This window comes from Gorilla gorilla, chromosome 20 (assembly GCF_029281585.2).
Source record: "Gorilla gorilla gorilla isolate KB3781 chromosome 20, NHGRI_mGorGor1-v2.1_pri, whole genome shotgun sequence".
In the NCBI taxonomy this organism is placed as follows: Eukaryota; Metazoa; Chordata; class Mammalia; order Primates; family Hominidae; genus Gorilla; species Gorilla gorilla.
In genome coordinates, this window is record NC_073244.2 from 25,740,594 (window position 1) to 25,767,356 (window position 26,763).

Here is a 26,763-nt window from a genome sequence, read left to right on the forward strand (position 1 = left end):
TAAGAACTAAAGGTACAAAACTCTCGGTAGGAAACACAGGGGCAAATTTTCATGCCCGGATTTGGCAATGGTTCCTTAAAAATGACACCAAAAGCATAAACCACAGAAGAAAAAATAGATAAATTTGACTTCATTAAAATTCCATTTCTAGGGAGGGCTGGATTACAGCAGGCACTGGGAGACCGCACAACTACCTGCCCCCTCCCTGGCACTACCACCCCCTGGAGGGTCTGCCTTCAGTTCAAAAAAAAAAAAAAAAAACAATGATACTTTCTGGCCACATTAAAAAAAGAAAGAAAATTTAAAAGTTGTATGCATCAAAAGACGCTATTGCTAAAGTCAAAAGACAACCCATAGAATGAGAGAAAGTATTTGCAAATCACATAGCTGACGAGGGGGTTAATATCCAGAATCTATAAACGAGAACTCGTACAACTCAACAACACAAACAAACCAACTTTAAAATGGGAAAAGGTGGCTGGGTGCAGTGGCCTGTAAACCCAGGACTCTGAGAGGCTGAGGCAAGAAGATGGCTTGAGCCCAGGAGTTCGAGATCAGCCTGGGTAACATACTGAGACCTTGTTTATATAATAACTGGGCAAGGCTGGGCCTGGTGGCTCACTTGAGGTCAGGAGTTCAACACCAGCCTGGTCAACATGGTGAAATCCTGTCTCTACTACAAAAAAAAAAAAAAAAAAAAAAAATTAGCTGAGCATGGTGGTGTGTGCCTGTAGTCCCAGATACTCAGGAGGCTAAGGCAGGAGAATTCGCTTGAACCTGGGAGGTGGGCCGGGAGCGGTGGTTCACGCCTATAATCCCAGCACTTTGGGAGGCTAAGGCAGGCGGATCATGAGGTCAGGAGATCGAGATCATCCTGGCTAACATGGTGAAACCCCCTCTCTACTAAAAATACAAAAAATTTGCCAGGCGTGGTGGCACACGCCTGTAGTCCCAGCTACTTGGGAGGCTGAGGCAGGAGAATCACTTGAACCTCGGAGGCAGAGGTTGCAGTGAGCTGAGACTGTGCCACACTGTACTCCAGCCTGGGCAACACAGTGAGACTCCTTCTCAAAAAAAAAAAAAAAAAAAAGAACCTGACGGCAGAGGTTGCAGTGAGCTGAGATCGTGCCACTTGCACTGCAGCCTGGGCAACAGAGCGAAACTCTGTCTCAAAACAAACAAAAACTGGGCATGGTGGGGCAAGTCTGTGGTCTCAGCTACTCAGGAGGCTGAGGTAGGAGGATTCCTTAAGCCAGGGTGGTAGAGGTTTCAGTGAGCTATGATTGTGCCAGTGTACTCGAACATGGGCGACAGAGACCTCATGTCAAAAACATAAAAGGTGGGGAAAAAAGGACTAAAATAGACAATTCTCCAAAGAAGCTATACACATGGTCAATAAGCATATGAAAATAAGCTCAACAGCACTGGTCATTAGGGAAATGCCAACCCAGACGACGAGATATCATTCGTACCTCTTAGGATGGTTATAATAAAAAGATGAGAGTATGACTCTTGCCTATAATCCCGGCACTTTGGGAGGCCGAGGCAGGAGGATCACTTGAGGACAGAAGTTCAAGACCAGCCTCAGCAACATAGTGAGACCCCGTCTCCATAAAACTTTTTTTATTTTAAAAAAAGGTGGCGATACAGAAAAAGTGGAACCCTTGTGCACTGCTGGTGGGAATGTAAAATGGTGCAGCTGCAGGTTCCTCAAAGTTAAAAGCAGAATTATAGGCCAGGCGTGGTGGCTCATACCTGTAATCACAGCACTTTGGGAGGCTGAGGCGGGTGGATCATCTGAGGTCAGGAGTTCGAAACCAGCCTGGCCAACATGGTGAAACCCCATCTCTACGTCCCAGCACTTTGGGAGGCCGAAGCGGGAGATCACGAGGTCAGGAGATAGAGAACATCCTGGCTAACACAGTAAAACCCCATCTCTATTAAAAAATACAAAAAATTAGGCGGGCATGGTGGCGGGCACCTGTAGTCCCAGCTACTCGGGAGGCTGAGGCAGGAGAATGGTGTGAACCCAGGAGGCAGAGCTTATGGTGAGCTGAAATCACACCACTGCACTCCAGCCTGGGCAACAGAGCGAGACTCTCTCAAAAAAAAAAAAAAAAAAAGAAAAAAGAAAAAAAAAGGCAGAATTGCAATAGGCCCAGCAATTCCACACCTAGGTATACCGACAAGAGAACTGAAAACGATTCAGATAGTCACAGCAGTATTATTCACAACAGCCAAGCAGTGTAAACAACCTCTGTGAATGTAAGAGTTCATTCACAGATGAGTGGGTAAGCCAAATGTGGTATGTACACACAGTGGAAGATATGGCCACAGAAGGAATGAAATTCTGATACAAGCTACACTGTGGATGAACCTTGAAGACATTATGCTCAGTGAAGGAAGCCAGACCCTTCCAACACAGGGAGGGGGAGAGGGTCTGCCCACCTGACAGAGGCGAGGGAGAGGCATCCACGTCCCTCTGCACCAGTTCAGCAGGTGGGAGCTCTACCTTATCCTCTTCAGGCCCCCAACGGCTCTTCCGCTTCCTCTTCACGGTGGCTGCGGAGGCTGGCTTCCCGGGGGCAGCTGGAGCAGGGATGATAGTGGGCGCAGGCGTGGACGAGGCGGGGCAGGTGGTGGCTGGGGGTAAGGGACCTGACAGGGCCTCAGGAGGGGACTTGCGCTTCAGGCCGGGATCAGGTGCTGTGAGGCTGCCTGTGGAGCTGGCCTTGGCTTTCCGGAACTCCTCCAGTTTCTGTCGGTAGTACTTGTACCCTTGGCTATTGGGCTCATACAGAAAGCTGCAAAGGAGAGTTGGGGGGTGCAGTGTCAGCTGGGCCCAAGGCCCTGTCCCTGATTCTGGGCAGGAGCAGTTCTGGCCTTGTGTGCCCACGTTGGCCAGGGTCACTTCATGGTCATGTCATAGTCACGGTCTCCACCACGACCTCCTGCCCTGCCAGGCCTCCTGGCAGTGACTGCTGGTTCTGGTGGCCCGATGCCCTTCCTTTGAACTGAGTCACTCCAATCCTCACCCTGTCTTTATCAGGCACCCATCACACTGTCATTGTTCACCCTGCTACAAAGGGAAAGGGCAGGGACCCTCAGACCCTTCCCCAGGGCCTGGGAAAAGTGAGACATTCACACCAAAAAATCTCAGATTGTGGGGAGACACCAGACACGAGACAGGGCAGAGGGACTTGTCTTGATCCCAAGGGCTTCTCAAATGCATCTTTGAGACACTGAACGTCAGAATGGACCAAGGAGCTGATTTCTACCCCACGTGGGGGCAGGCAGCCTCAGGGAAGTGTGGCTTCCAGTGAGGCTGGGAGCACAGGTCTTCTCTGTCCCTACCCAGCCTGAGGAGCACAGCAGGTGGCGCTGGGTTCAGAGCCATGTTCCACACCTACTGGCGCCTCTCGGACCGTACACATCCCCAGTCCACAGCACTGTCTTTGGGGTCTATGCCAAAAGGGAGAATCTTGGCCCAGCTCCACATGGCAGAACACTGGGAGAGAACTGAATGCATGTACAGCCCTGAAAGCATGTTACGGTGCTGAACAAGATGGGGCTGGACCTGCACTTGTGAATCTGGAGGGATGGTCATAGCACCAAGGCGTGCAACTAATGTGAATTAAAGGGTCAAGGATGCTGTGAAGTCCTTTTGTGTAAGAGAGAGGCCGGGCGCGGTGGCTCACGCCTGTAATCCCAGCTCTTTGGGAGGCCGAGGCGGGCAGATCACCTGAGGTCAGGAGTTCGAGACCAGCCTGGCTGACATGGTGAAATCCCATCTGTACTAAAAATAAAAAAATTAGCTGGGCGTGGTGGCACACGCCTGTAGTCCCAACTGCTCGGGAAGCTGAGGCAGGACAATCACGCGAACCTGGGAGGCGGAGGTTGCAGTGAGCCAAGATTGGGCCACTGCACTCCAGCCTGGACCACAGAGTGAGACTCCATCTCAAAAAAATAAGATAAATAGTGAGCGAGCAGCAAGAGACCCCTTAGACAGTTTCTATGTGAGCCTGTGTGTCTACAGCCCTGCTGACATCCGGTACCTCAGGAGGGTGGGACGGAAGGACAGGAGATGACAGCATCTTCTCTGTAATCCTGGGTCATGGTACACGTGTGACCCAGTGAGGAACATTTGCAAAGATTAAGAGGTAAAAGCAACAACTGTTCAGGAGAGAAGGGAACAGTTGGTCAGATTTGGAAAAGACACTTGACAGCCGGGTGAGTTCAGACATGGATTTGAGGCCAAGCTGGGGAGGCTCACTTGCTAGGGCGAGCAGGCATCGGGTGTGGGGGCCCCTTCCTGGTCTCAGCTGGTGCTTCACCCTGAGTGTCCTCCAGGATGGCCCAATGATGCATCACAGTCCCCTGGAGGGTCTGCCCATCTCAGGGAGGGGGTTACAATGGCACCCAATGGTAGACCCCCATGAGGGGGAGAAAGTGGAGCCCCCCCAACACCCCATCTAGAACACGGCTGGGTGCACCACCAAGGCTCCCCTCTGGTGGAACTAATCCCACCCTGAACCCAGGGATAACCACTGTTAAGGTGTTTCCTGCCAGTTTCAGCAAAGATTTATCTTAATAGAGCTGTGATCCTATATATATCCCAGTTTTAAAAAAAATTTCTGCCTCAAGCTGATGACATAAGCCTTTCCTATTAGAACAGTGGAAGCATGTTCACTGACTGGCCTTGCTTCAGTTCCCTCACACTGGGCTGCCAGCTCACATGGGTGCCTTCTGAAGGCGGCGTACTCCACTGGGGAGACGTGCTGATGATTTAACCCACAGAGGCTGGACACTGACTGTGTCACTGACTTTTCTTTTTTTTCTTCCTTTTTTTTTCTGAGACGGAGTCTTGCTCTATTGCCCAGGCTGGAGTGCAGTGGCACAATCTCAGCTCACTGCAAGCTCCACCTCCCAGGTTCAGGCAATTCTGCTTCAGCCTCCTGACTAGCTGGGACTACAGACGCCCGCCACCACACCCGGCTAATTTTTTTTTTTTTTTTTTTTTTTGTATTTTTTAGTAGAGACGGGGTTTCACTGTGTTAGCCAGGATGGTCTCGATCTCTTGACCTCGTGATCCACCCCGCTCAGCCTCCCAAAGTGCTGGGATTACAGGCATGAGCCACCGCACCCGGCCTACTGACTTTTCATTACTACAGCTGATGCTCTATTGACATGATTTCCAGGATGTATCTCAGAAATGGGAGAATGACAAGTCCAAGGGATGGGCGTTTCCAGCTTTTCATTTTTTTTTTTGCTTTGTTTTTCAAGACGGAGTTTCACTCTTGTTGCCCAGGCTGGAGTGCAGTGGCGCAATCTTGGCTCACTGCAACCTCTGCCTCCCGGGTTCAAGCCATTCTCCTGCCTCAGCCTCCCAAGTAGCTGAGATTACAGGCATGCGCTAATTTTGTATTTTTAGTAGAGACGGGGTTTCTCCACGTTGGTCAGGCTGGTCTTGAACTCTCGACCTCAGGTGATCCACCTGCCTCGGCCTCCCAAAGTGCTGGGATTACAGGTGTGAGCCACCAAGCCCAGCCTCATTTTTAATTTTTTGAGATGGAGGCTTGCTCTGTCACCCAGGCTGAAGTGCAATGGCATGATCTCGGCTCACTGCAACCTTTGCCTCCTGGGTTCAAGTGATTTTCCTGCCTTAGCCTCCCAAGTAGCTGGGATTATAGGCACATGCCACCATGCCCAGTTAATTTCTATATTTTTAGTAGAGATGGGGTTTCGCCATGTTGGCCAGGCTGTTCTCGAACTTCTGACCTCAGGTGATCCACCTGCCTCGGCCTCCCAAAGTGCTGGGATTACAGGCGTGAGCCACCGCGCCAGGCCTCCAGCTTCTTTATAGCCATGCAGTTGGTTACAAATTGTTTCCCAAAGTGGCTGGGGTGTGCCTGGCCCAGAGGTGTGACAGGGAAGGGCCAGGAGTGGCCACATGAGGCGGCTGTTAGATTTGGGGGTGAGGGGAGGTCTGCCAACCATGTGGGTCTAACCAGCATTTCTGTGCTTTGGGGCTGCCTCACAGCTGACCCTGCATGGAGATTAAACACAGGCGCAAACCTGCACGCCCTGCAGGGGCCTGAATACCTGGTCGTCCCCCCTGACCCACCCAGTTCTTTCCTGGTCTGGCTCTGGCTCCGCAGTGAGTGCGGAAATGAGCTCCCTTCAGCCTCGTCTCCTCTGGCTGCCCAGCGTACCCACCCCAGGCGACCTCAACCAGCCTGGCCTCCCCGACAGCCGCACCTGACAAGCTGGGCGCCTGTCAGTAACACCCCAGAACAGAAAGGACACACAGGAGGGCAGGGGCCACCTGCACCAGTAGCATCTCTCAGTTCTGACATCAGGGGTGAGGCTGCGCTGCAGCGGCTGGGCCCTGGACCCCTCTGACCAAGCAGAGCCACCAGGCTCTGGGCCTTGGACAGAATTCCATACCCTTGCCTGCTTCTCCTTTGAAAGGGTTCCACAGTCAGTGTCTACCTACAATGACAGCAAACTAGGTTTCTTATTTATATAGCCTTAATCAGGCAAATGAAGGAAAGACATGATGACTTGGAGTGGACTAGTGATCCAACCCTGAGGTGTGGTCAACAACTCAATGATCCCCAGGGCAAGTCTGACATTCAGGACACCTGTGGGGGGGGGGGGCCTCCAGTCCCAGGCAGATCCATCTCCTGAACTCCAGGCCTAAACAATCCACGGCCCCAACACAGGCTCCTGGACACACAGGTACCAGACTGCGGCACACCTGAATCCCAAGCAGCCCCTCTCCCCGTCCCCATCCACTGGGTCAGCTGAGCCTTGACCCTCCCTGTTCCCAGCCCCCATGTTCCCTCAGTCCCACCTCCCAATGGTGGCCCACTGCCCTCGTCTGCCTGGACCTGGCCTGGCCATGTCTGCCCACCCTCCATGACCTTGGCCAGTGACCACAGAAGCACAGTTGCCCCATCTGTGATGAAGTCTAGGGCTGCTGAATCAACCAGCCCAGACAGCTGCTGCCCCAGGACTGTCATGCGCTGTCACACCTCCTCACTGACAGAGTCAGGGCTTGTGTAACCTGAGGCCAGGCGTGTGCTCACGGGCATGCCACCCTCACATCCCCCAGGCACCCACCCGCCTCCCCGGGCACAGAGCAAGTGCCAAACCCACCCAATGAATGGATGAGCCAGTGAACACAGACCCAGCCACTGGGGCTAGGGTACGACCGCATGGCCAGGGATGGCAGGGAGGCTAGGCTGCTTGTCACACACCCACCCTTCTGTGGAACTTGCACACAGGCTGGGTGTTCCCCCTCCACAGATCCTAAAGTTCCCCATTCCTGGCCATTTCCCTCATCATAAAGGGGAGACCCTCAGAACGTACACAACATAAACTGAACAGTACTGTGAATTTCCACTTGAGAGCCTGACTTGCCCCTGGCCAAGGGCTGCTGTGTGTCCCAAAGGCAACTGGGCAAGTGCTAGAGACTTTCTCCATGAGGCACCTGAAAGACACAAAGGCCCCAAAGGCCCCGTGCACCTGCCTCAGAGACTACCCAGGGGTGCTGGTGTGTGCGTGGGACATGCCTGTGGGGAGGCAGAGCTGGGCTCTGGGGTCAGAGACTCTTGACCTGCCAGCTTCTCACAGTGGGACCCCAGCAGGTGGCTGGACTATGCTGATCCAGTGTCCTCCCCTGCAGGGGGGCTGTGGCCAGGGTGACGGTCACCTCCCTGGCAGGGCCCCCCTTACCTGAATGCCTGGTTCTCACGGTTGTTCTGGAGGGCAATGGTTTCCACCTCGGGACCCCCGTCCGCTATGAACCTGGCCAACTTTTCTGCAAGGTTCTTGACCTCTTCGTCCTCTGGGGGTGAAACTTTAAGCAGGCTGTCAGTACTGGGCTCAACTCACCACACCCAACAGCCTAATTTCTGCTAAGAACCCCAAAGGCAACAAGTGGGGTTTGTTTTAGGAATGATGCAAAGAGAAACAGGCAAATGGGAATCAGATTACTACACTGGGACCAGATGCCAGACTTCATAACACACCTCAAGCCCCCGCCCCCGACCCCCGCCCCGTCCCACAAGGGAGGTCAAGAGGGCCTGGGACACGAGCCAGGACAAAGGATCCAAATGTGACTGCGGGTCTGGGTAGGGCAGGAAGGGAGACGGGAGCACCCCAGGTCACATGGTTAGGGGGTGCTGTTAGGCCTCCTCTCCTGGGGAGAGGCTCAGGGCACAGGGCCACAGGGAACACAAGGAACAAACCTCTGCAGCCTGCGCTTGGCCTGAACATCAATTCCACCCCCCCAACCCACCAGCACTTGGCTGGGATTTTATGTCATTGCAGTCAAAGACCAGCCAGTATTTCCCCTTCCCCTGAAATTCATCCCATCAGAATTGCACCAGCTGACAGTGTCTGTCCCCCAGGCCCTCGGCCCTACACTACACTTGCCTTTCCCTGTCCTCTGTGCCCAGGAGGAAGCTGGGGCTCATCAACACTTGTTAATGTAACAAAGAACCAACAAGCAAAAGCCCCCTCTACCTAGGGTACTGCCCTGAACCGCTCTCCCAGAAGCGACCTCAACCTCCATGAGCTCCTGTCTACCCCACAATGTGGCGTGACGCTCAGGCTTCACCAGGTCCTTGGAGCACTGAGGGGGAAGGTGGTGTCAGACCCATTCCCAGAGTGACCCCAGATGCCTGGGAGAATACAGGCCTCAACCACCGGTGCCACACAGTGCCACCCCAGCACCTCCAGGAACCCCGATTCCGCACTGGGGCACGGTATGTCCACAGGCCTCCCCAGAATCTCCCGCCCGCTCCGTCCACCTACCTTTCTGAGAGGCTGCCTGCGACTTCTGTGCTTCCTTTCTTATCTCAGCCACCTTCTTCCTGTAGTAGAGGAATTCCCTGCTATTCTTATCGTGCAAAAATCTGGAGAGGAGGAAGTTTGCAGAAGAGAGGGAAAAATGAGTATCTGTGACAGGCATAACCCTGCAGCTTCTATCGTGCAAAAAAAGGCAGGCTGGCGAGCAGGGACCCGAAAGCAAGTCTCCGTGCCACATGGGAGCCACTTGTCACTTCTGGTGAGAATCAGAAAACGCTTGGAACAGCATCCGGCCCACACTAGCAAGCACCCAGCCCCACACATGCGACTGTGCAGCAAACGCATTCAACAGCACAGCCTTCCCTTCCCCGGAGATACTCACACAAATGCTGGGTTATCCTTGTAGTCCTCCATAGCTACTTTTTCTAACTCGGGGCCTCCTTCTGCCACAAAGCGGGCCAATTTCTCTATCACTTTCCGAGTCTCGGCTCCCTCTGGGGGTGAAACTTTAAGGAGGCTGTCAGTACTGGGGTTCAACTCACACACCCCACAGTCAATAGGCACACTCTCTCTATGGACCACAACGACAGAGGGGGTGGGGGGAGAAGAGTGTGAGATGCAGGAGGCTGTCGGGCGTCCCGAGTCCAGGCACAAAACACCATGACGAGGGGGGAGTCGGTCTCACTGTCTTGGTGAGACACACTAGGTGGGAGAGAAGTGTGTGAGGCTGTGGTGAGCTCCAGGCTGGAAGCTAGCAGAAAATATATCCAGCTTCCCCTGGTTTTGGTGGGGGAAATGCTTAATTCCTTTCTTTCTTTACCAGTTTTCAGCATAATACATCGGTTCCCTTTTATCCTTCAAAGATGACACATTCTTTTTTAAAAAATACCATTATGAGCTCTGATTTAAACACACTGGGTGGGTTTCGATCCATGGCAACTAGTGTCATCATAGAAGCTCTGCGGCCGGTGGAACCTCTTCAAGCTGGCTCCTGAGGGCTCTGGACATGGCCCCAGGAGTCTCTGATGGCCTCCTTGCCATCTGCCAAGACAGGCGCTCCAAGATCATCTCATACACTTCCTGCCCAGACCCAGAGCCAGCCACTTCTCCAAGAAGTCGGTTTCCATGAGAAACTGCATCTCCAGACCAGCATCTGGGAGCTAGGGATGCTCAATGCCACAGGCTTAATCATTATTTCGGGGCCTTTTCAGTGAACAGAGCTATAAAGATATATTTTTATATACGGATTAGCCTCCCCACTGAGCCATGTGGAACTTGCTTTTGCATTTTTCCCTTGGCCTGTTTCTGAGGCTGTGAGTTTGTCAGCTACTACACAGACTGCAGTCCTTGTAGGAGATGCACAAGAGAAATTTCTCACTGCCAGCAAGTGCCTGGCAACTGGGCAACATGCCAGACCTGTGGCTAATCTTATTCCCCTTGTTGCTTGGGCTGCTGGGAATGGGGGAGAGGTGGGGAGTGTGTGGCCCAACGAGGGCCCCTGTGAGGTCCCGAGAGCATTCCGTGACCGTCTTTCACCCTAGGTCGCCCTCCTGCCATGGGCCCAGCAACAATCCTGACCTGGTTGCTGTTTACAGGAACAGGTGCGTTTCTGAGGCCATGCAGACAGTGGGTCATAATGGGCTTCAAGGGCCCCGAGATGGCCAATACCCCTTGTAATGCAGCAGTTCCCAACAGGGTACCCTTGGAGCTGCTGGGGCACCCCTCTAAGGAAAGGACACATGCCAGCTCCATTCTAATGGCCCGGGGGCCAAGCTGGCCTCTGATCCGCTCGGACACACAGCCAGAAGCAAGGGATCTCAAGGTTGTCATGGCACAACTCCACAGTCGCTTCAGTCTGTGCTGTCAGGGTGATGTGACCTCACTGGCCAGCCCTCCACGCAGTTCAGGTGTCACAGGGACTTGTCCTGAATGTGGACAAGGCTGGACTTGCTGGCAATGCTGGCACCACAGCCACCCCCCTTTGCCCTCCTACACTGGGCAGTCTGGACAAGCTCACCCGTGACCAGTGACCGTCCCTTCCCAGGGATAGAAGAGAGCACCCTCCAACCTGCAGCTCATACCTCTGGCCTAAACTCAGGGGACAGGTAACCCATGGTGAGGGGCAGTGCTTTGGGGCCTCAAGGGCTCAGCGGAAGAGCCTTAGAAGCTCCTCCTAGAAGGGATGTGAGGATGCCCTTTTGGAGCAAATGCGAGAAGGGCGTGCGCCCCTGCCTTGGCTGGGATGAGCCACTGTGTGAGTGGAAGATGGATCCCGCTGCTCCCAAGATGAAGCCCACCCGCTGATGCCCAGCAACACCCCAGCCCCGCCCCTCACCCTCCTTTGCTCTCCTCACCTCAGAGGGCCTGAGGCTCAGCTCGGAGGTCTGGTGGCTGCAACTCAGCCCAAAGCAACCACGCCCCTGGTAGCACTTGCCCTGCCCACCACAGATCCCACCTGCTAGAGCACGGGCACTGGTGGTGGGGGAGCAGCAGCTCCCACAACTTACCTTTGATCTCCAGCCACTGCTCATAGTCCTCCTCCTCGTCCTCATCAGGGGACTGGAAGACACTCGGGCGGTGCGCCACGGGCAGCTGTTTGGCGTGGGAGTAGCTCTTCACAGGGCCCGGCAGGCTGGCCAGCCCCAGGCCTGTCCGCCTGCTGATGAGCAGGGACCTCTTCCCAGCGCTGGGGGTGGGTGTGCTGGGAGGGGCGCTGGGCGCACTGGTTGGGGCGTCTGGTATAGAAGGAAGGATATGCGCACTCGGGGTCTGCAGGGCACCTCTCCCGGCTTCCAACCTAACCTAGGTGCTGTGGGCCCCGGGGGAGCTGGGTCCTTGACTTCCAGAACTCAGGGGCTCAGAGGAGGCCACCCTGATTTTACAGATGGGGACAGTGAGGCAAAGAGCAAAAGGACTCGTTGTGGTCTCCCAGCCAGAAAAGCAGCAGCCTGGGGCTCTGAAGTGGGCCGCTGTGGCTGGAGGCATCTCGGTCGCGCTGCACCCACAGACTGGGGACAGTTCTGGGGACAGAACGTCAGTTCTGCCGGGTAAGACCCGAGTCCCCGAATCCCAGTTTACAACCATTCCCTTGGAGGTCTGTGGCCAGGCTGACTGGCCGGGGGCCAGCCTACTGGGTGTTCTCAGCCTGAGACCTGATGGGGAAGGGACTCAAACCAGCCTTCCTCATTCTAGGATGAATTTGGCCTTGGGTTAACTTTTCTTAGCTGTTCCCTGGGAAACCTGACAGAGGTCGAAGACCAGCTGTCTCACCAGCAACAACGGGCTCTGGTCGGTAAACCCCAAAATCAGAGACATGGGCAGAAGCTCCACGGGTGAGGATTTACCCACCTGGCACGTCACACTGCACACCTGTAGGTGACCAACCTACAGACAGGGGTCCCATTCCTTGCACAGGCATTGCTGCCCACTGGAGAAGGCTGGGAATCCCCTGGGGCACTGACAAGGGGGCCAGGTGAGGACCTGGAGACCAGCCATTCTAGCCCACACCTTGGTGTCCAGAGGACCTACAGTGCAGAAGCACCCACAGCAAGGCAGGGGATGGGGCAAGGCTGGTGTGTGACAGCTTCAGGAAGAGCCCTGAGTCTGGTGGGGAGCAGCATCATGAAATTGGCCAGCTCACCACCCTGAAAGCAGGACTAGGGCCCCCGGATCATGAAAGAGGCTGGCTCTGCACTTGGGGACCTCATCTTTTTTTTTTTTAGTGACAGGGTCTTGCTCTATCACCCAGGCTGAAGTGCAGTGGTGCAATCATGGTTCACTGCAGCCTCGACCTCCTGAACTCCTGGGCTCAAGCAATCCTCCCAGCTCAGCCTCCAGAGTAGCTGGGACTACATGTGCACGCCACCACGTCTGGCTAATTTTATTTTTATTTTTTGCAGAGATGGGTTCTTGCTAGGCTGTCCAGGCTGGTCTCACACTCTTAGATTCAAGTGATCCTCCCAGCTCAGCCTCTCAAAGGGATTACAGACATGAGCCACCATGCCTGGCAGGGGCTTCATCTTTTTAAGCCTTAGCTTCCTAAATGGAAAGTGTGGAAATGGAGGTAACCAGCTGCTTACAGAACTCAATGAGATTTAGTTGGACCATCTAGACCTAAAAAAAATAACGTCAAGTAAGAGAAAAAAGCTTGGAACAAAATGCACACTATGTCGTCATCTGCGTAAAGGGTCAAACATCTGAAACTACAGCACACACTGCTTGACTGAGAGGACAACAGGGGTTGTCAGACACACAATTTCTCGACAGTTACTTCCTGTAAGAAAGGGGGATGGGAGGACTTCAACCTCTGGTATTTTTCTTTTTTTTTTTTTCTTTTTGAGACTTAGTCTCGCTCTGTTGCCCAGGCTGGAGTGCAGTGGCGTAAGCTCAGCTAACGTGAGCAGAGCTGGTTGCCTCCCAGGTTCGTGCAATCCTCCCACCTCAGCCTCCCAAGTAGCTGGGATTACAGGGGTGTGCCACCATGCCCAGCTAATTTTTGTATTTTTAGTAGAGACGGCGTTTTACCACATTGGCCAGGCTGGTCTCGAACTCCTGACTTGAGGAGGTCCACCCGCCTCGGTTCCCAAAGTGCTGGAATTACAGGCGTGAGCCACTGTGCCAGTGAGTATTTTTCATGATTAACAAAGATCAGAAGTATCAAAGGCAAAATGTTACATCTATGAATTCTTTTTTGTTTTCTTTTTTTGAGATGGAGTCTTGCTCTGTCGCCTAGGCTAGAGTAGTGACGTGATCTCCACTCACTGCTACCTCCACCTCCCAGGCCCAAAAGCGATCCACCCATCTCAGCCTCCCCATTAGCTGGGGTTAAAGTTATGCATCACCATGCCTGGCTAATTATTTGTATTTTTTTTGTAGAGAGGAGACTTAGCCATGTTGCCCAGGCTGGTCTTGAATTCCCGAGCTCAAGCGATCCTGTCCCCTTCGGCCTCCCAAAGTGCTGGGATTACAGGCACAAGCCACCGCACCCGGCCGACATCTATGAATTCTGAGCGAAGAGAATACGACGTGTGTTATCAGACGTCTACCAAAGGGAAACAGAGGTAGGGAGAGGTGTCCCTCCAGAAGATTCAGTGAGAGCACAGGCGTGGTCTGCTTGCACGGAGCAAGGGACATGGCAGGCACTGAGTCCACATTCCCTGGCACACGGGGTGGTACCCGATGAACACTAGTGCCCCGGTGGTCATTGTTGGGTGCCCCCAGCTGCGTGCCCACCCGGCACCTCAGCCACAGCAGGCCCCAGAACCTGTTGTTCTCTGATGCAGCTCAGGTGTCTCGGGCCAGCCCGGTGTCTCTGAAAACCCTGTATGCAGAAGACCTGCTCACCCCTGCTGGTGGGTTCAAGCTGACCCAGCTTGGGGATGCCTCCCATCTCCCAACATGGTCCCACAAGTGTGAGGAGGGCTTCATCACGGCTCCACCTGCCCCAGACTGAAATCTGACTTATCTGTCTCTGCTCCTACAGGGTAAGCACATTGAGTGCAGGGTCTACATTTGCCCCCTTGGTAATTTTTTTTTTTTTTTTTTGAGACGAAGTCTCGCTCTTGTCCCCCAGGCTGGAGTGCAATGGCATGATCTTGGCTCACCGCAACCTCCACCTCCTGGGTTCAACCGATTCTCCTGCCTCAGCCTCCCGAGTAGCTGGGATTACAGGCGCCTGCCACCACGCCCGGCTAATTTTTGTATTTTTAGTAGAGACAGGGTTTCACCATGTTGGTCAGGCTGATCTTGAACTCCTGACCTCAGGTGATCCACCCGTCTCGGCCTCCCAAAGTACTGGGATTACAGGCGTGAGCCACTGCGCCCAGCCTGCCCCCTTGGTATTAATTTACATATTTATTACTTGGGCTGGGTACAGTGGCTCCCGCCTGTAATGTCAACACTTTGGAAGGCTGAGACAGGTGGATTGCTTGAGCTTAGGAGTCCAAGACCAGCGTGACCAACATGGCGAAATCACAACTCTACAAAAAATACAAAAATTAGCCAGGTGTGGTGGCATGCCCCTGTAGCCCCAGCTACAGGGAGGCTGAGGTGGAAGGTTGGCTTGAGCCCCGGAGGTTGAGGCTGCAGTGTGCTATGATTGCACTACTGCATTCTAGCCTGAGCAAGAGTGAGGCCCTCTCAAAAAAACAAAAATTACTGGCCGGGCGGAGTGGCTCACGCCTATTACCCCAGCACTTTGGATGGCCAAGGCGGGCAGATCACGAGGTCAGGAGATCAAGATCACCCTGGTAACACAATGAAACCCAGTCCCTACTAAAAAGATACAAAAGGCCGGGCACAGTGGCTCACGCCTATAATCCCAGCACTTTGGGAGGCTGAGGTGGGTGGATCACAAGGTCAGGAGATCGAGACCATCCTGGATAACATGATGAAACCCCATCTCTACTAAAAATATTTAAAAAATTAGCCGGGTGTGGTGGCGGGCGTCTGTAGTCCCAGGTACTCAGGAGGCTGAGGCAGGAGAATGGGGTGAACCCGGGAGGCGGAGCTTGCAGTGAGCCGAGATCGCGCCACCGCACTCCAGCCTGGGCCACAGAGCGAGACTCCGTCTCAAAAAAAAAATTATTTATGTATTATTTATTTATTTATGCCTTTGGTGCACGCATGGGTGGAATGAGGGCGATCTATGATTACCAGTGAGCAGGAGTCTGAGGTGGGACCCATCACTTCCCATGTACCCAGCAACCCCAGGGGGAGATGCAAGGACAGCACAAGGAAAGGGGAGGCCTACACTCACCTGTGCTGGTCTGTGCCTTCTGCAACTTCAGAAACTGCTGCAAGAAGCTACCATCGTTGGCAAACTTGTTGGAAATGCAGGAAGAGTTGTGTGCATTTGTGATTCTAGAACCAAGACAGAGGACAGAGAGGGTGAGCTGGCTAGAGAAGCAGTGAGGGCACCAGAGGACGAGGATGAGGATGAGGCCATCACCTCGTCCATCACAGCCCCTAACTCACCCCAGCACTCTCAACTACTAGGACCCCAAACTGGCCCCCAGAGATTTCAAGAGACTACTGCGAAGTGCGCACAGCAGCCTTCAGTACGGTAAGCTGGGAACAATCTTGTTCTGATAAAAGCAATACTCCATGTATTATCTCTGCCTGAATATTAACCCTCCAGGTCCAAATGGCCCTCCAACAAGATGGCTCCTGCTCTCTCTGCACAGCACCTGTCCTCCCTTGCTAGTTGATTATCTGGGTTGTTACTGACTCACGTCTGTCCTCCTGCTAGTCCTTAGAGTTTTCCAAGGCAGGGCCTACATGTCTCTCTCTCTCTGTCTCTCTCTCTCTCTATCTATCTATCCGAAACGGAGTTTCACTCTGTCGCCCAGGCTGGAGTGCAGTGGGGCAATCTTGGCTCACTGCAACCTCCTCCACCCAGGCTCAAGAGATTGTCATGTCTCAGCCTCCTGAGCAGCTGGGATTACAAGCATGTGCCACCACACCTGGCTAATTTTTGTATTTTTGTAGAGATGGGGTTTCGCTATGTTGGCTGGGCTGTTCTCGAACTTCTAACCTCAAGCCATCCTCCCACCTCGTCCTCCCAAGGTGTTGGGATTACAGGTGTGAGCCACCATGCCTGACCTATTTATTTAAGAGACAGGGTCTTGCTCTGCTGCCCTGGCTAAAGTGCAGAGTGCAATGGTGCGATAACAGGGACTACAGGCATGTGCCACTCTGCCTGGCTAATTTTTTAATTTTTTTTTTTTTTTTTTGGTAGAAGTAACATCTCACTATGTTGCCCAGGCTGGTCTTGAACTCCTGGCCTCAAGCAACGGACCCACCTCAGCCTCCCAAGTCACTAGGACTAAAGGCATGTGACACTGTTCCTGGCCAACGCCATTTTTTGACAGGCATGAAGGGCAGTTCTGACAACAGTATATCAGCTGTGCTCAACTTTGATTTAAATATATTTAGGCCCCTGGGTTTGCCTTTGTGTTAACTTGTTAAAAACATATTTTTTAAAAAGTAAAACATATACTTTGCAAAAAAAAAAAGAGGGAGAGAGTGAAGATAAAATATAAAATGCCCTGTGATTCTTCCAGCAAGATTGCTTTGGCTGTTTTCTTAGAAATGTTTGATACCCAGGCTGGGCGCGGTGGCTCACGCCTATAATCCCAGCACTTTGGGAGGCCAAGGTGGGCGGATCACGAGGTCAGGAGATAGAGACCATCCTGGCTAACACAGTGAAACCCTGTCTCTACTAAAAATACAAAAAATTAGCCAGATGTGGTAGCAGGCACCTGCAGTCCCAGCTACTCAGGAGGCTGAGGCAGAAGAATGGCGTGAACCAAGGAGGCAGAGCTTGCAGTGAGCTGAGATTGCGCCACTGCACTCCAGCCTGGGTGACAGAGCGAGACTCTGTCTCAAAAAAAAAAAAAAAAAAAAAGAAATGTATGATGCCCAAAGAAATGCTTGCAGACCCCAGCTCTGAGCTGCAGGCCCACATGGGTAAAGAAACACAGGCTTTGGCTAAGCATGGTGGCTCATCCCTGTAATCCCAGCTACTTGGGAGACTGAGGTAGGAGAATCACTTGAGCCCAGGAGTTTGAGGCTGCAGTGACATATGATCATGCCACTGCACTTCTGCCTGGGCAACAGAGTGAGATCATGTTTCTTAAAAAAAAAAAAAAAAAAGTAATAGAGGCTCATTATGGAACAAATGGAAATGTAGAAAAACTGAAATAAGCCTAGGCAATATGAAGAAAACCCCATCTCTACGAACAAAACAAAAAATTAGCTGGGTGTGGTGGCGTGTGCCTGTAATCCCAGCATTCCAGAGGATCACCAGAGCCCAGGAGGTCAAGGCGGAAGTGGGCCGCAATCATGCCACTGCGCTCTAGCCTGGGTGACAGAGTAAGATCATTTAAAAAAAAATAAAAAGAAAAGAAAAACTGAAACAGAAAGCAATGGAAAAACCCAACAATGTCTCCCTGCTTTGCAACAGCCACTATTAACACTGGTATATATCTTTATTTTGCTCTCTAAATTAGAAGTCAGAGGAAATAAGGCTGTGATCACAGCACACACTCTACTTCTTCCACTTCCTACTGTAGCACACCATCCTGCTCCAATCTCAAATTCCTCACATATGCTGCTTTTTAAACCCGCATGACGTTCCACCATATGGATGTACCCAATGGTGCAAAAAGCTCATGGAGTCCACAGGGCTAGCCTTTTTCCTTTAAATAGGAGAAAGGAATAATTTTTAGTTCATCAGAACTAAAATAACCTAAACACATCAACAATGGGCACTGGTTAAATAAATTACGGGCCATCCACAGGGAAGATGGGGCAGCCCTGAAAAGTTGAAATTTTAGACAAGCAATCAAATACAATGTTAAAGGAAAAACAAGGCCAGGCGCGGTGGCTCACGCCTGTAATCCCAGCACTTTGGGAGGCCAAGGCGGGTGGATCACGTGGTCAGGAGATCGAGACCATCCTGGCTAACACAGTGAAACCCCGTCTCTACTAAAAATTTAAAAAAAAATTAGCCGGGCATGGTGGGGGGCACCTGTAGTCCCAGCTACTCAGGAGGCTGAGGCAGGAGAATGGCGTGAACCCAGGAGGCAGAGCCTGCAGTGAGCCGAGATCGTGCCACTGCACTCCAGCCTGGGCAACAGCGCGAGACTCCATCTCAAAAAAAAAATTAAAAAAATACATAAATAAATAAAGGAAAAACAAAAGGACAGGCTATAAAACAGTATCTACAGTGTGGTTCTACTTACATCAAAATACATTTGAATTAAAAATTGTTACAAAGGCCGGGTGCAGTACCTCACACCTGTAATCCCAGCACTTCAGTAGGCCAAAGCAGGCGGATCACCTGAGGTCAGGAGTTCAAGACCAGCCTGGCCAACATGATGAAACCCCATCTCTACTAAAAATACAAAAAATTAGCCGGGCGTGGTAGCGGGCACCTGTAATCCCAGTCACTGGGGAGGCTGAGACAGGAGAATCACTTGAATCCAGGAAGCGAATGTTGCAGTGGGCCAAGATCGCGCCATTGCACTCCAGCCTGGACAACAGAGTTAGACTTCATCTCGAATATAAAAAAAAAATTGTTAGACAAACACATCGGGCCAGAAGCAGTGGCTCACACCTGTAATCCTAATGCTTTGGGAGGCCAAGGTAGGAGGATCACTTGAACCCAGAAGTTCAAAACCAGCCTGGGCAACATAGTGAGACCCCATCTACACAAAATTTAAAAATTAGCTAGGCATGGCAGTGGACATCTGTAGTCCCAGCTACTCAAGAGGCTGAGGTGGGAAGATAGCTTGAGTCCAGGAATTCCAGACTGCAGTGAGCTATGATAGTGCCACTGCACTGCAGCCTGGGTGACAGAGTGAGATCCTGCCTCTGAAATAAAACAGGCCCGGCACGGTGGCTCAAGGCTGTAATCCCAGCACTTTGGGAGGCAGAGGCGGGTAGGTCACCTGTGGCCAGGAGTTCAAGACTAGCCTGGTCAACACAGTGAAACCCTGTCTCTACTAAAATACAAAAAAATGGCCGGGCTCAGAGACTTATGCCTGTAATCCTAGCACTTAGGGAGGCCAAGGTGGGAGGATCAACCTGAGGCCAGGAGTTCAAGACCAGCCTGGCCAACATGATGAAACCCCATCTCTACTAAAATACAAAAATTAGCCGGGCACGATGGTGGGTTCCTGTAATCCCAGCTACTCGGGAGGCTGAGCAGGAGAATCGCTTGAGCCCAAGAGGCGGAGGTCGCAGTGAGCCGAGATCACACCACTGCACTCCAGCCTGGGCGGCTGAGTGAGACTCTGTCTCAAAAAATAAAATAAAATAAATAAATAAATAAATAAATAGCCGGGCATGGTGGCGCACACTGGTAATCCCAGCTACTCGAGAGGCTGAGCAGGAGAATCTCTTGAATCCAACAGGCGGAGGTTGTAGTGAGCCGAGATGGCACCACTACACTCCAGCCTGTGTGACAGAGCAAGACTCGTCTCAAAAATAAATAAATACATTAATTAAATAAAATTAAAAAAAACAGAAAAACACCTCAACACTCAACCAGTGCTTGTCTCTGTGTTGCAGAGTTATGAGTGACTTTGGTTTTTTGTTTACCCCTCTTCTACTTCCTGGATTTCCTACCATGTACATGAATTACCTTTAAAGTTTAAAAAAAGAAGGCATAGAAGTAATTTTATGTGAAAAAGAAGGTTCAATGTTGACACTAAACAACCAGGACATTCTGGGCACCCCTCAGTTCCTGGGCCTGCCCCCATACTCACACCCTGAGCACTTCACTCAGGATGGACCAGGAAGAGGTAGGGACAAGGAAAGACAAGAAATCACATTCAGGCTGCAGAGTACAGCGAACGGCTCCCACCTGAAAACCACTGGTAACAAATACTGGGAGATAAAAATGCTGGTTCTTGGCCGGGTGCAGTGGCTCACGCCTGTAATCCCAGCACTCTGGGAGACTGAGAGGGGCGGATCACCTGAGGTCAGGAGTTTGAGACCAGCCTGACCAACAAGAAGAAACCCCGTCTCTACTAAAAATACAAAATTGGCTGGGCGTGGCAGCGCATGCCTGTAATCCCAGCTACTTGGGAGGCTGAGGCAGGAGAATCGCTTGAAACTGGGAGGCAGAGGTTGTGGTGAGCTGAGATCGCACCACTGCACTCTAGCCTAGGCAACAAAAGAAGAAAAAGAAAAAAGAAAAGGCAAGAGCTGCTGGGTGCAGTGGCTCACACCTGTAATCCCTTTGGGAGGCCAAGGTGGGAGGATCACTTGAGTCTAGGAGTTCGGGACCAACCTGGGCAACATAACAAGACCTCATCTCTACAAAAAAATAGAAAAAAATTAGCCATGCATGGTGGCACGTGCCTGTGGTCCCAGCTACTTGGGAGGCTGAGGCAAGAGAACTGCTAAAGCCCAAGAGCTCAAGGCTTCGGTGAGCCATGATCCCACCACTGCACTCCGGCCTGGGTGACAGTGCAAAACCCCGTCTCAAAGAAAAAAAAAAAGGAAAAGCTGGAGCTGGGACAAGGCCTTGGGGAAGGTAAACACACTCTACACTCCAGACCCCAGAGGAAGGGGCCTGCCTCTCAGATTATCAATCTCCAGCCTGAAAAGCTTGGATCTGGTCACCCTCATCACAACATCACCCCTTGATCAAAACTCTTGGTGCCCTCAGTGTTTCTCAGGACAGGCAAGTGGAAACCCTTGCTGAGCTATCATCCACCTGCCATCCACTAAGGGACAGCCCCTTTGGTACAGCAGCTCAGGCTGGCCCTCCACGTATGGGCTCTCTCCCCTTCCTGCCCTCTGCTGGGCAGGCCTTTCTCTGCTTCCTCAGTGGGCCAGCTCCACCTGGGCTTTCAGGATGCAAAGCTCTGTGGCCTTACTGTGGCCACGGGGCCTGGGAACACACGGCCTTTGTTATCTTCCAGGAGCTCTGGGGCGGCACCTGCATCCCTTTGCTAGTAGTTTGTGACCCCATAAGGGCAGAGGTTTTTTTTTTTTTTTTTTTTTTTGAGACAGAGTCTCACTCTATGGCCCAGGGTAGTGTACAGCGGCACGATCTCAACTCACTGCAACCTTTGCCTCCCAGATCCCACAGATTCTCGTGCCTCAGCCTCCTGAGCAGCTGGGACTACAGGCACGTGCCACAATGCGCAGCTAATTTTTTGTATTTTTTAGTAGAGATGGGGTTTCACTATGCTGGCAAAGCTGGTCTCAAACTCCTGGCCTCTAGTAATCCTCTGTCTCAGCCTCCCAAAGGGCTGAGAATACAGGTGTGAGGCAGCACACCTGAACTCAAGGCAGAGATTTTTACTCTGTTATACCCCTTCCCTCTGCACCACAGCTGGCTGGCAATAAATAACTGCTGAGTGGATGAGTTGGCAGGCTGTCCTCTGGGCTTCCACATACCCCTCATTTCTCTCTTGCCACAGTGAGCCTCCCAAGGGCATCTGGGTCATTCCTTGGATCATCAGGCTATGGCTGGGTGCAAGCACATGCTGACTGCCCTCACAAGCCAAACCCTGTGCTGGTGACCCTCAAAGACTCACATCCAGGCCCCATCCAGGCCCCAGCAGGCACTTACTCGCCAGGATGTGGGGGCTGAGGGCTGGCCACCTGATTCTGCTTGGCTTTCTGTTCCATTTTGGCTTCAATTTCCCGTTTCTTCTGAGCGATGAGCTCTTCCTGGTGAAGGATGTTCATGTTCATTTTTCCAGATTTAGGGGGAGCAACCCCAAACCACCGGTTAGCCTTTCCTGGGGAGGGAAAAGGAGTACGTCGGAAATCACCTTTACTCCACAAACACCCCAAGAAGCTGTGACAGGCCAGAGAGCAACTGATGTTCAGATTAATTTATATGTCTATTAGTTCATTTATTCAGCAAACACTTACAGAGTGCCTGCTGCATGCCATACCCTGTACTTACTACGTGCTATGCAAGAGAACACAGGTCTCTGCCCACGTGGGACTCGCTTCGGGCTGGGAAGACAATAGACCCATAACAAAAAAGTAACTTTCGGGCTGGTGCAGAGGCTCATGCCTGCAATCCCAGCACTTTGGGAGGCAGGGGCAGGCGGATCACTTGAGGTCAGGAGATCAAGACCAGCCTGGCCAACGTGGTGAAACCCTGTCTCTACTAAAAATACAAAAATTAGCTGGGCATGGTGGCATGTGCCTGTAATCCCAGCTACTAGGGAGGCCGAGGCAGGAAAATTGCTTGAACCAGGGAGGTGAAGGTTGCAGTGAGCCGAGATGGTGCCACGGCACTCCAGCCTGGCAACAGAGCAAGACTCTGTCTCAAAAAAAAAAAAAAAAGTAACTGCACAATGTGGTAAGAGCTCTGCTGAAAACCAAAAAAGGGTGAAAAAGTAACAGGAGAGTACATATGCAGGTAGGACAGCCAGAAAATAAACACTAGAGGAGGAGACATTTAAACCAGAAAAAACAAATAAGAAGCCAGCGTCATGAAAAGCCAAATGGAAGATGATCTGGGCAGAAGAAGGAGCAGATGTGAAAGCTCAAGGCAGGAAGAAGCCTAGTACATCCAAGGAGCAGCAAGTGCCCAGCGTCAGAGGGGCCTGCTCCAGGGACAGGCAGAGGTGAGGCATGTCAGAGCATCTGTGCTTTATTATAAGGGCTTTGGGGAGTGATGGAGAAGCACCAAGATGAAGAATGCAAGATCCACTGGGTCCTTTTTTGAGACAGGGTCTGGTTCTGTTTCCCAGGCTGGAGTGCAGTGGTGTGATCTCAGCTCACTGCAGCCTCCGCCTCCCCGGCTCAAGTAATCCTCCCACCTCAGCCTCCCGAATAGCTTGGATTACAGGCATGCACCACCTCACTTGGCTAATTTTTAAATTTTTTCATAGAGATGAGGTCTTGCTATAGTGCCCAGGCTGGTCTCAAACATTCTTTCCACCTTGGCCTCCCAAAGTGCTGGGATTTACAGGCATGAGGCACCGTGCCCCAGTGGCTTTTTTTTTTTTTTTTTTTGAGGCGGACTGTTACTCTGTCAGCCAAGATGGAATGCAGTGGCACCACCTCGGCTCACTGCAACCTCCACCTCCCAGGTTCAAGCGATTCTCCTGCCTCAGCCTCCTGAGTAGCTGGGATTACAGGCGTGAGCCACCACACCTTGCTAATTTTTATATTTTTAGTACAGTTAGGATTTTGCCATGTTGTCCAGGCTGGTCTCGAACTCCCGTCCTCAAGGGAACCTCCCATTTACGCCTCTCAAAGCGCTGGAATTACAGGCGTGAGCCACCGAACCCAGCCTTCTTTTTTTTTTTTTTTTTTTTTTTGAGATGAAGTATTGCTCTTTTCCCCCAGGCTGGAGTGCAATGGTGCGATCTTGGCTCACTGCAATCTCCACCTCCAGAGTTCCAGCGATTCTCCTGCCTCAGCCTCCCGAGTATCTGGGACTACAGGCATCTGCCGCCACGCCTGGCTAATTTTTTCATATTTTTAGTAGAGATGGGGCTTCACCATGTTGGCCAGGCTGGTCTCGAATTCCTGACCTCAAGTGATCCACCCACCTCGGCCTCCCAAAGTGCTGGGATTACAGGCGTGAGCCACCACACCCAGCCGTTTGTTTTGTTTTGTTTTGTTTTTTTGAGACAGGGTCTCGCTGAGTTGCCCAGGCAGGAGTGCAGTTGCATGATCGTAGCTCACTGCATCCTCAAACTCCTGGGCTCTAGAGATTCTCCCACCTCAGCCACCCGAGTGGCTAGGACTACAGGCACACTCTACCAGGCCTAGCTATTTTCTTTTATTTTTTGTAGAGACAGGTTCTTGCTATGTTGCCCAGGCTAATCTTGAACTCCTGTCCTCAAGGGAGCCTCCCATTTAAGCCTCCCAAAATGCTGAGATTTTAGGCATGGATCACCACACCTAGCCAATATCCACAGGGTCGTTTTATTTTCATCCTGGCTACTAGGTAATCATTCTGGCCGGAGAATCCACAGGCAACAAGACCAGGGAGGCTCACTGGCTCCAAGCAACAGACAATGATGTCTTCAGACTAGGGTCATAGTATGGAGACAGGGAAGACACCTCAGAGGTTCCCCATGGGACTCAGAATAAAATCCAAATTTTAAAAGTCTGAGCCGGGCATGGTGACTCACACCTGTAATCCCAGCACCTGGGAGGCTGAAGCACGCAGATCACTTGAGGTCAGGAGTTCGAGACCAGCCTGGCCAACATGGTGAAACCCCGTCTCTACAAAAATACAAAAAAACACTGGCCAGGTGCGGTGGCCGGCGCCTGTAATCCCAGCTACTCAGGAGGCTGAGGCAGAAGAATGGCTTGAACCCGGGAGGTAGAGGTTGCAGTGAGCCGACATCGTGCCACTGCACTCCAGCCTGGACGACAGAGCGAAACTCCGCTTCAACAAAAAGAAAAAAAGAATTCTAAAAGGCCATTTTCAAGGCCCTGCCAGATGGTTCCCCTCCCTTCTGCTTCATCCTTGACATTCTTCAAAAGGACAAGCCCATCCTACCAGGGCCTCTGCATTTACTGGGCCCCCTCGGTGTGGAAGGCTCCACCCTCCAGGGATTCCCATAGCTGGCATTCATTGTCTTAACTCAAATGTCTTCTGCTTGAAAAGGCCTTTCCCTGGGCCAGGTGTGGTGGCTCACACTTTTACGTAACCCCAGCACTTTAAGAGGCTGAGATGGGAGGATCGCTTGAGCCTAGGAATTCCAGACCTGCATGGAAAACGTGGCAACACAAAAAATACACAAATTCGCTGTGTGGTGGCGCGCATCTGTGGTCTCAGCTACTAGGGAGGCTGAGGTGGGAGGATCACCTGAACCCAGGGAGCCACAGTGAGCCACTGCACTACAGCCTGGGCGACAAAGTGAGACCCTGTCTCAAAAAAAAAAAAAGAAATAAAAGGTCTTTCCTGACTACCCAATATCAGAAGCCTCCACTCTGATCATATCATACGTAACCTCACATCATACGTAAGTCTTTGTAAGTATTTTCTCATTAATGCACTGACACCCCAGTAGAAAGCAACTTCCAGGAAGGCAGGGCCCTGTTTCGGTCACCGCTGCATGCGTAGCGCCTAGCACAGTGCCTGGCACACAGTGAGCACGCCCTAAGTATTTGCTGATGGGTAAATGCATTCCATTCTGGGGAAGTAGAAAGGCCAAGGCTTGCAGCAAAGTGAGGGTCAAAAGACGCGGGAAAGTGTGTCAAGGGAGCCTCAAAGTACTTCGGAAAAGCAGCTTTTCCAGAAAGCGGGACACAGGCCAGAGGCCAGCTGCTACGAAAAGAGGGGTGCAGGGACAGCCCAAGGTTGTCGCCGTATTGGGGAACGGAGGTTGGAGCAGCCCTGAAGGCGGTTGTTTCGGAAACGGGACGCAGGGCCGAGCCGGGTGGCGGCCTCTACGGAGATCCGTGCGTCCTCAGCAAACCAAGCGGGGGCGGCCAGCAACCTGGGTCTGGGGTCTCGAGAAACCAAGAGGTGCAGAAGCCGACGCTGTGGGCTGCCCCGGGGCTGAAGCGAGGGATCCACGGGTCGCAGCAGGACGGACCCGAGGAGTAAGGGGAGACATCTAGCCCCAGGGACCCAGGCGACCGCCTGAGAGGAGGCGGGAGCTGTTACCTGCAACATCCCGGTTGTCCATCTTGAGACTCATCCAATCCCACAATGCTCCGGCGCCACTTAAGGGGACCTGTTATAGTGTGCATCGCCTGATGGGAGATGTAGTCCGCCTCAGTCAGACTCGCCCTATTACTGCGTGAACGACTGGGTTTTTTTTTTTTACCTCCAGAAACGGAAGCCTCAGCCTATCGGCGATGCCTAAGTCCCAGTCACGATAACCAAAAGGCGTCGCCCTTTTACACCTTCCCGGGCGGCGGTCATCCCAAATACAAACTACATGTTCCAGGATGCTTTGGGCGGCAGAGCTCGCGGAAGCCGCGAGGAGAGCCCGGCCCCGTCTCGCGCGCCTGCTTCCGCCTCCCTGTGGCGGCGACTTGTTGTTGTGGAGGCCAAAATGGCGGCTCAGGCGGCGGCAGCGGCCCAGGCGGCGGCGGCCCAGGCTGCGCAGGCCGAGGCTGCCGACTCGTGGTACCTGGCGCTTCTGGGCTTCGCTGAGCACTTCCGCACTTCCAGCCCGCCCAAAATCCGCCTGTGCGTGCACTGCCTGCAGGCCGTGTTCCCCTTCAAGCCGCCGCAGCGCATCGAGGCCCGTACACACCTGCAGCTGGGCTCCGTTCTCTATCACCACACCAAGAACAGCGAGCAGGCGCGCAGCCACCTGGAGAAGGCGGTGAGCGCGGGCCGGGCCGCGAGGGAGGAGTCGCGGGCTCCTTGCAAGATCTGGGCTGACGGGTCGCGACCGCGGCGGGTGGGGGCCGCTCCTCGGCGACCTGGGGGCGCGACCTCCGTCAAAGCCGCAGGACCCCCACCCGCCTCTGCCGGACCCCAAA

General features: G+C 52.6%; 2 protein-coding genes across 6 annotated transcripts in view; one reads left to right on the plus strand and one right to left on the minus strand.

The window, feature by feature from the left end:
• The window catches only part of SUGP1 (SURP and G-patch domain containing 1), a 44,343-nt gene extending 18,050 nt beyond the window's left edge, over positions 1-26,293 (minus strand). Inside the window, exons 1-8 of the mRNA XM_004060362.4 lie at positions 25,934-26,293; positions 21,911-22,082; positions 15,575-15,678; positions 11,325-11,552; positions 9,200-9,323; positions 8,824-8,924; positions 7,741-7,864; positions 2,449-2,804 (exon numbers count right to left, since the gene is read on the minus strand). Coding sequence (XP_004060410.2) covers positions 2,449-2,804; positions 7,741-7,864; positions 8,824-8,924; positions 9,200-9,323; positions 11,325-11,552; positions 15,575-15,678; positions 21,911-22,082; positions 25,934-25,967 — 1,243 coding nt within the window. The 5' untranslated portion in view covers positions 25,968-26,293. The remainder of the gene's footprint in view (positions 1-2,448; positions 2,805-7,740; positions 7,865-8,823; positions 8,925-9,199; positions 9,324-11,324; positions 11,553-15,574; positions 15,679-21,910; positions 22,083-25,933) is intronic.
• The window catches only part of MAU2 (MAU2 sister chromatid cohesion factor), a 37,914-nt gene continuing 37,386 nt past the window's right edge, over positions 26,236-26,763 (plus strand). For 3 of the 5 annotated variants that reach the window (XR_010132099.1, XR_010132100.1, XR_002003676.3), the window contains exon 1: positions 26,328-26,603. Coding sequence is in view for 2 of the 5 variants with exons in the window: in XM_004060361.5 (XP_004060409.3) it covers positions 26,328-26,603 (276 nt within the window). In the remaining 3 variants the exon portion in view is untranslated. Of the gene's footprint in view, positions 26,604-26,763 lie in introns of all 5 variants that reach the window. The other 2 variants (XM_004060361.5, XM_019015790.4) reach the window with 2 other exon arrangements.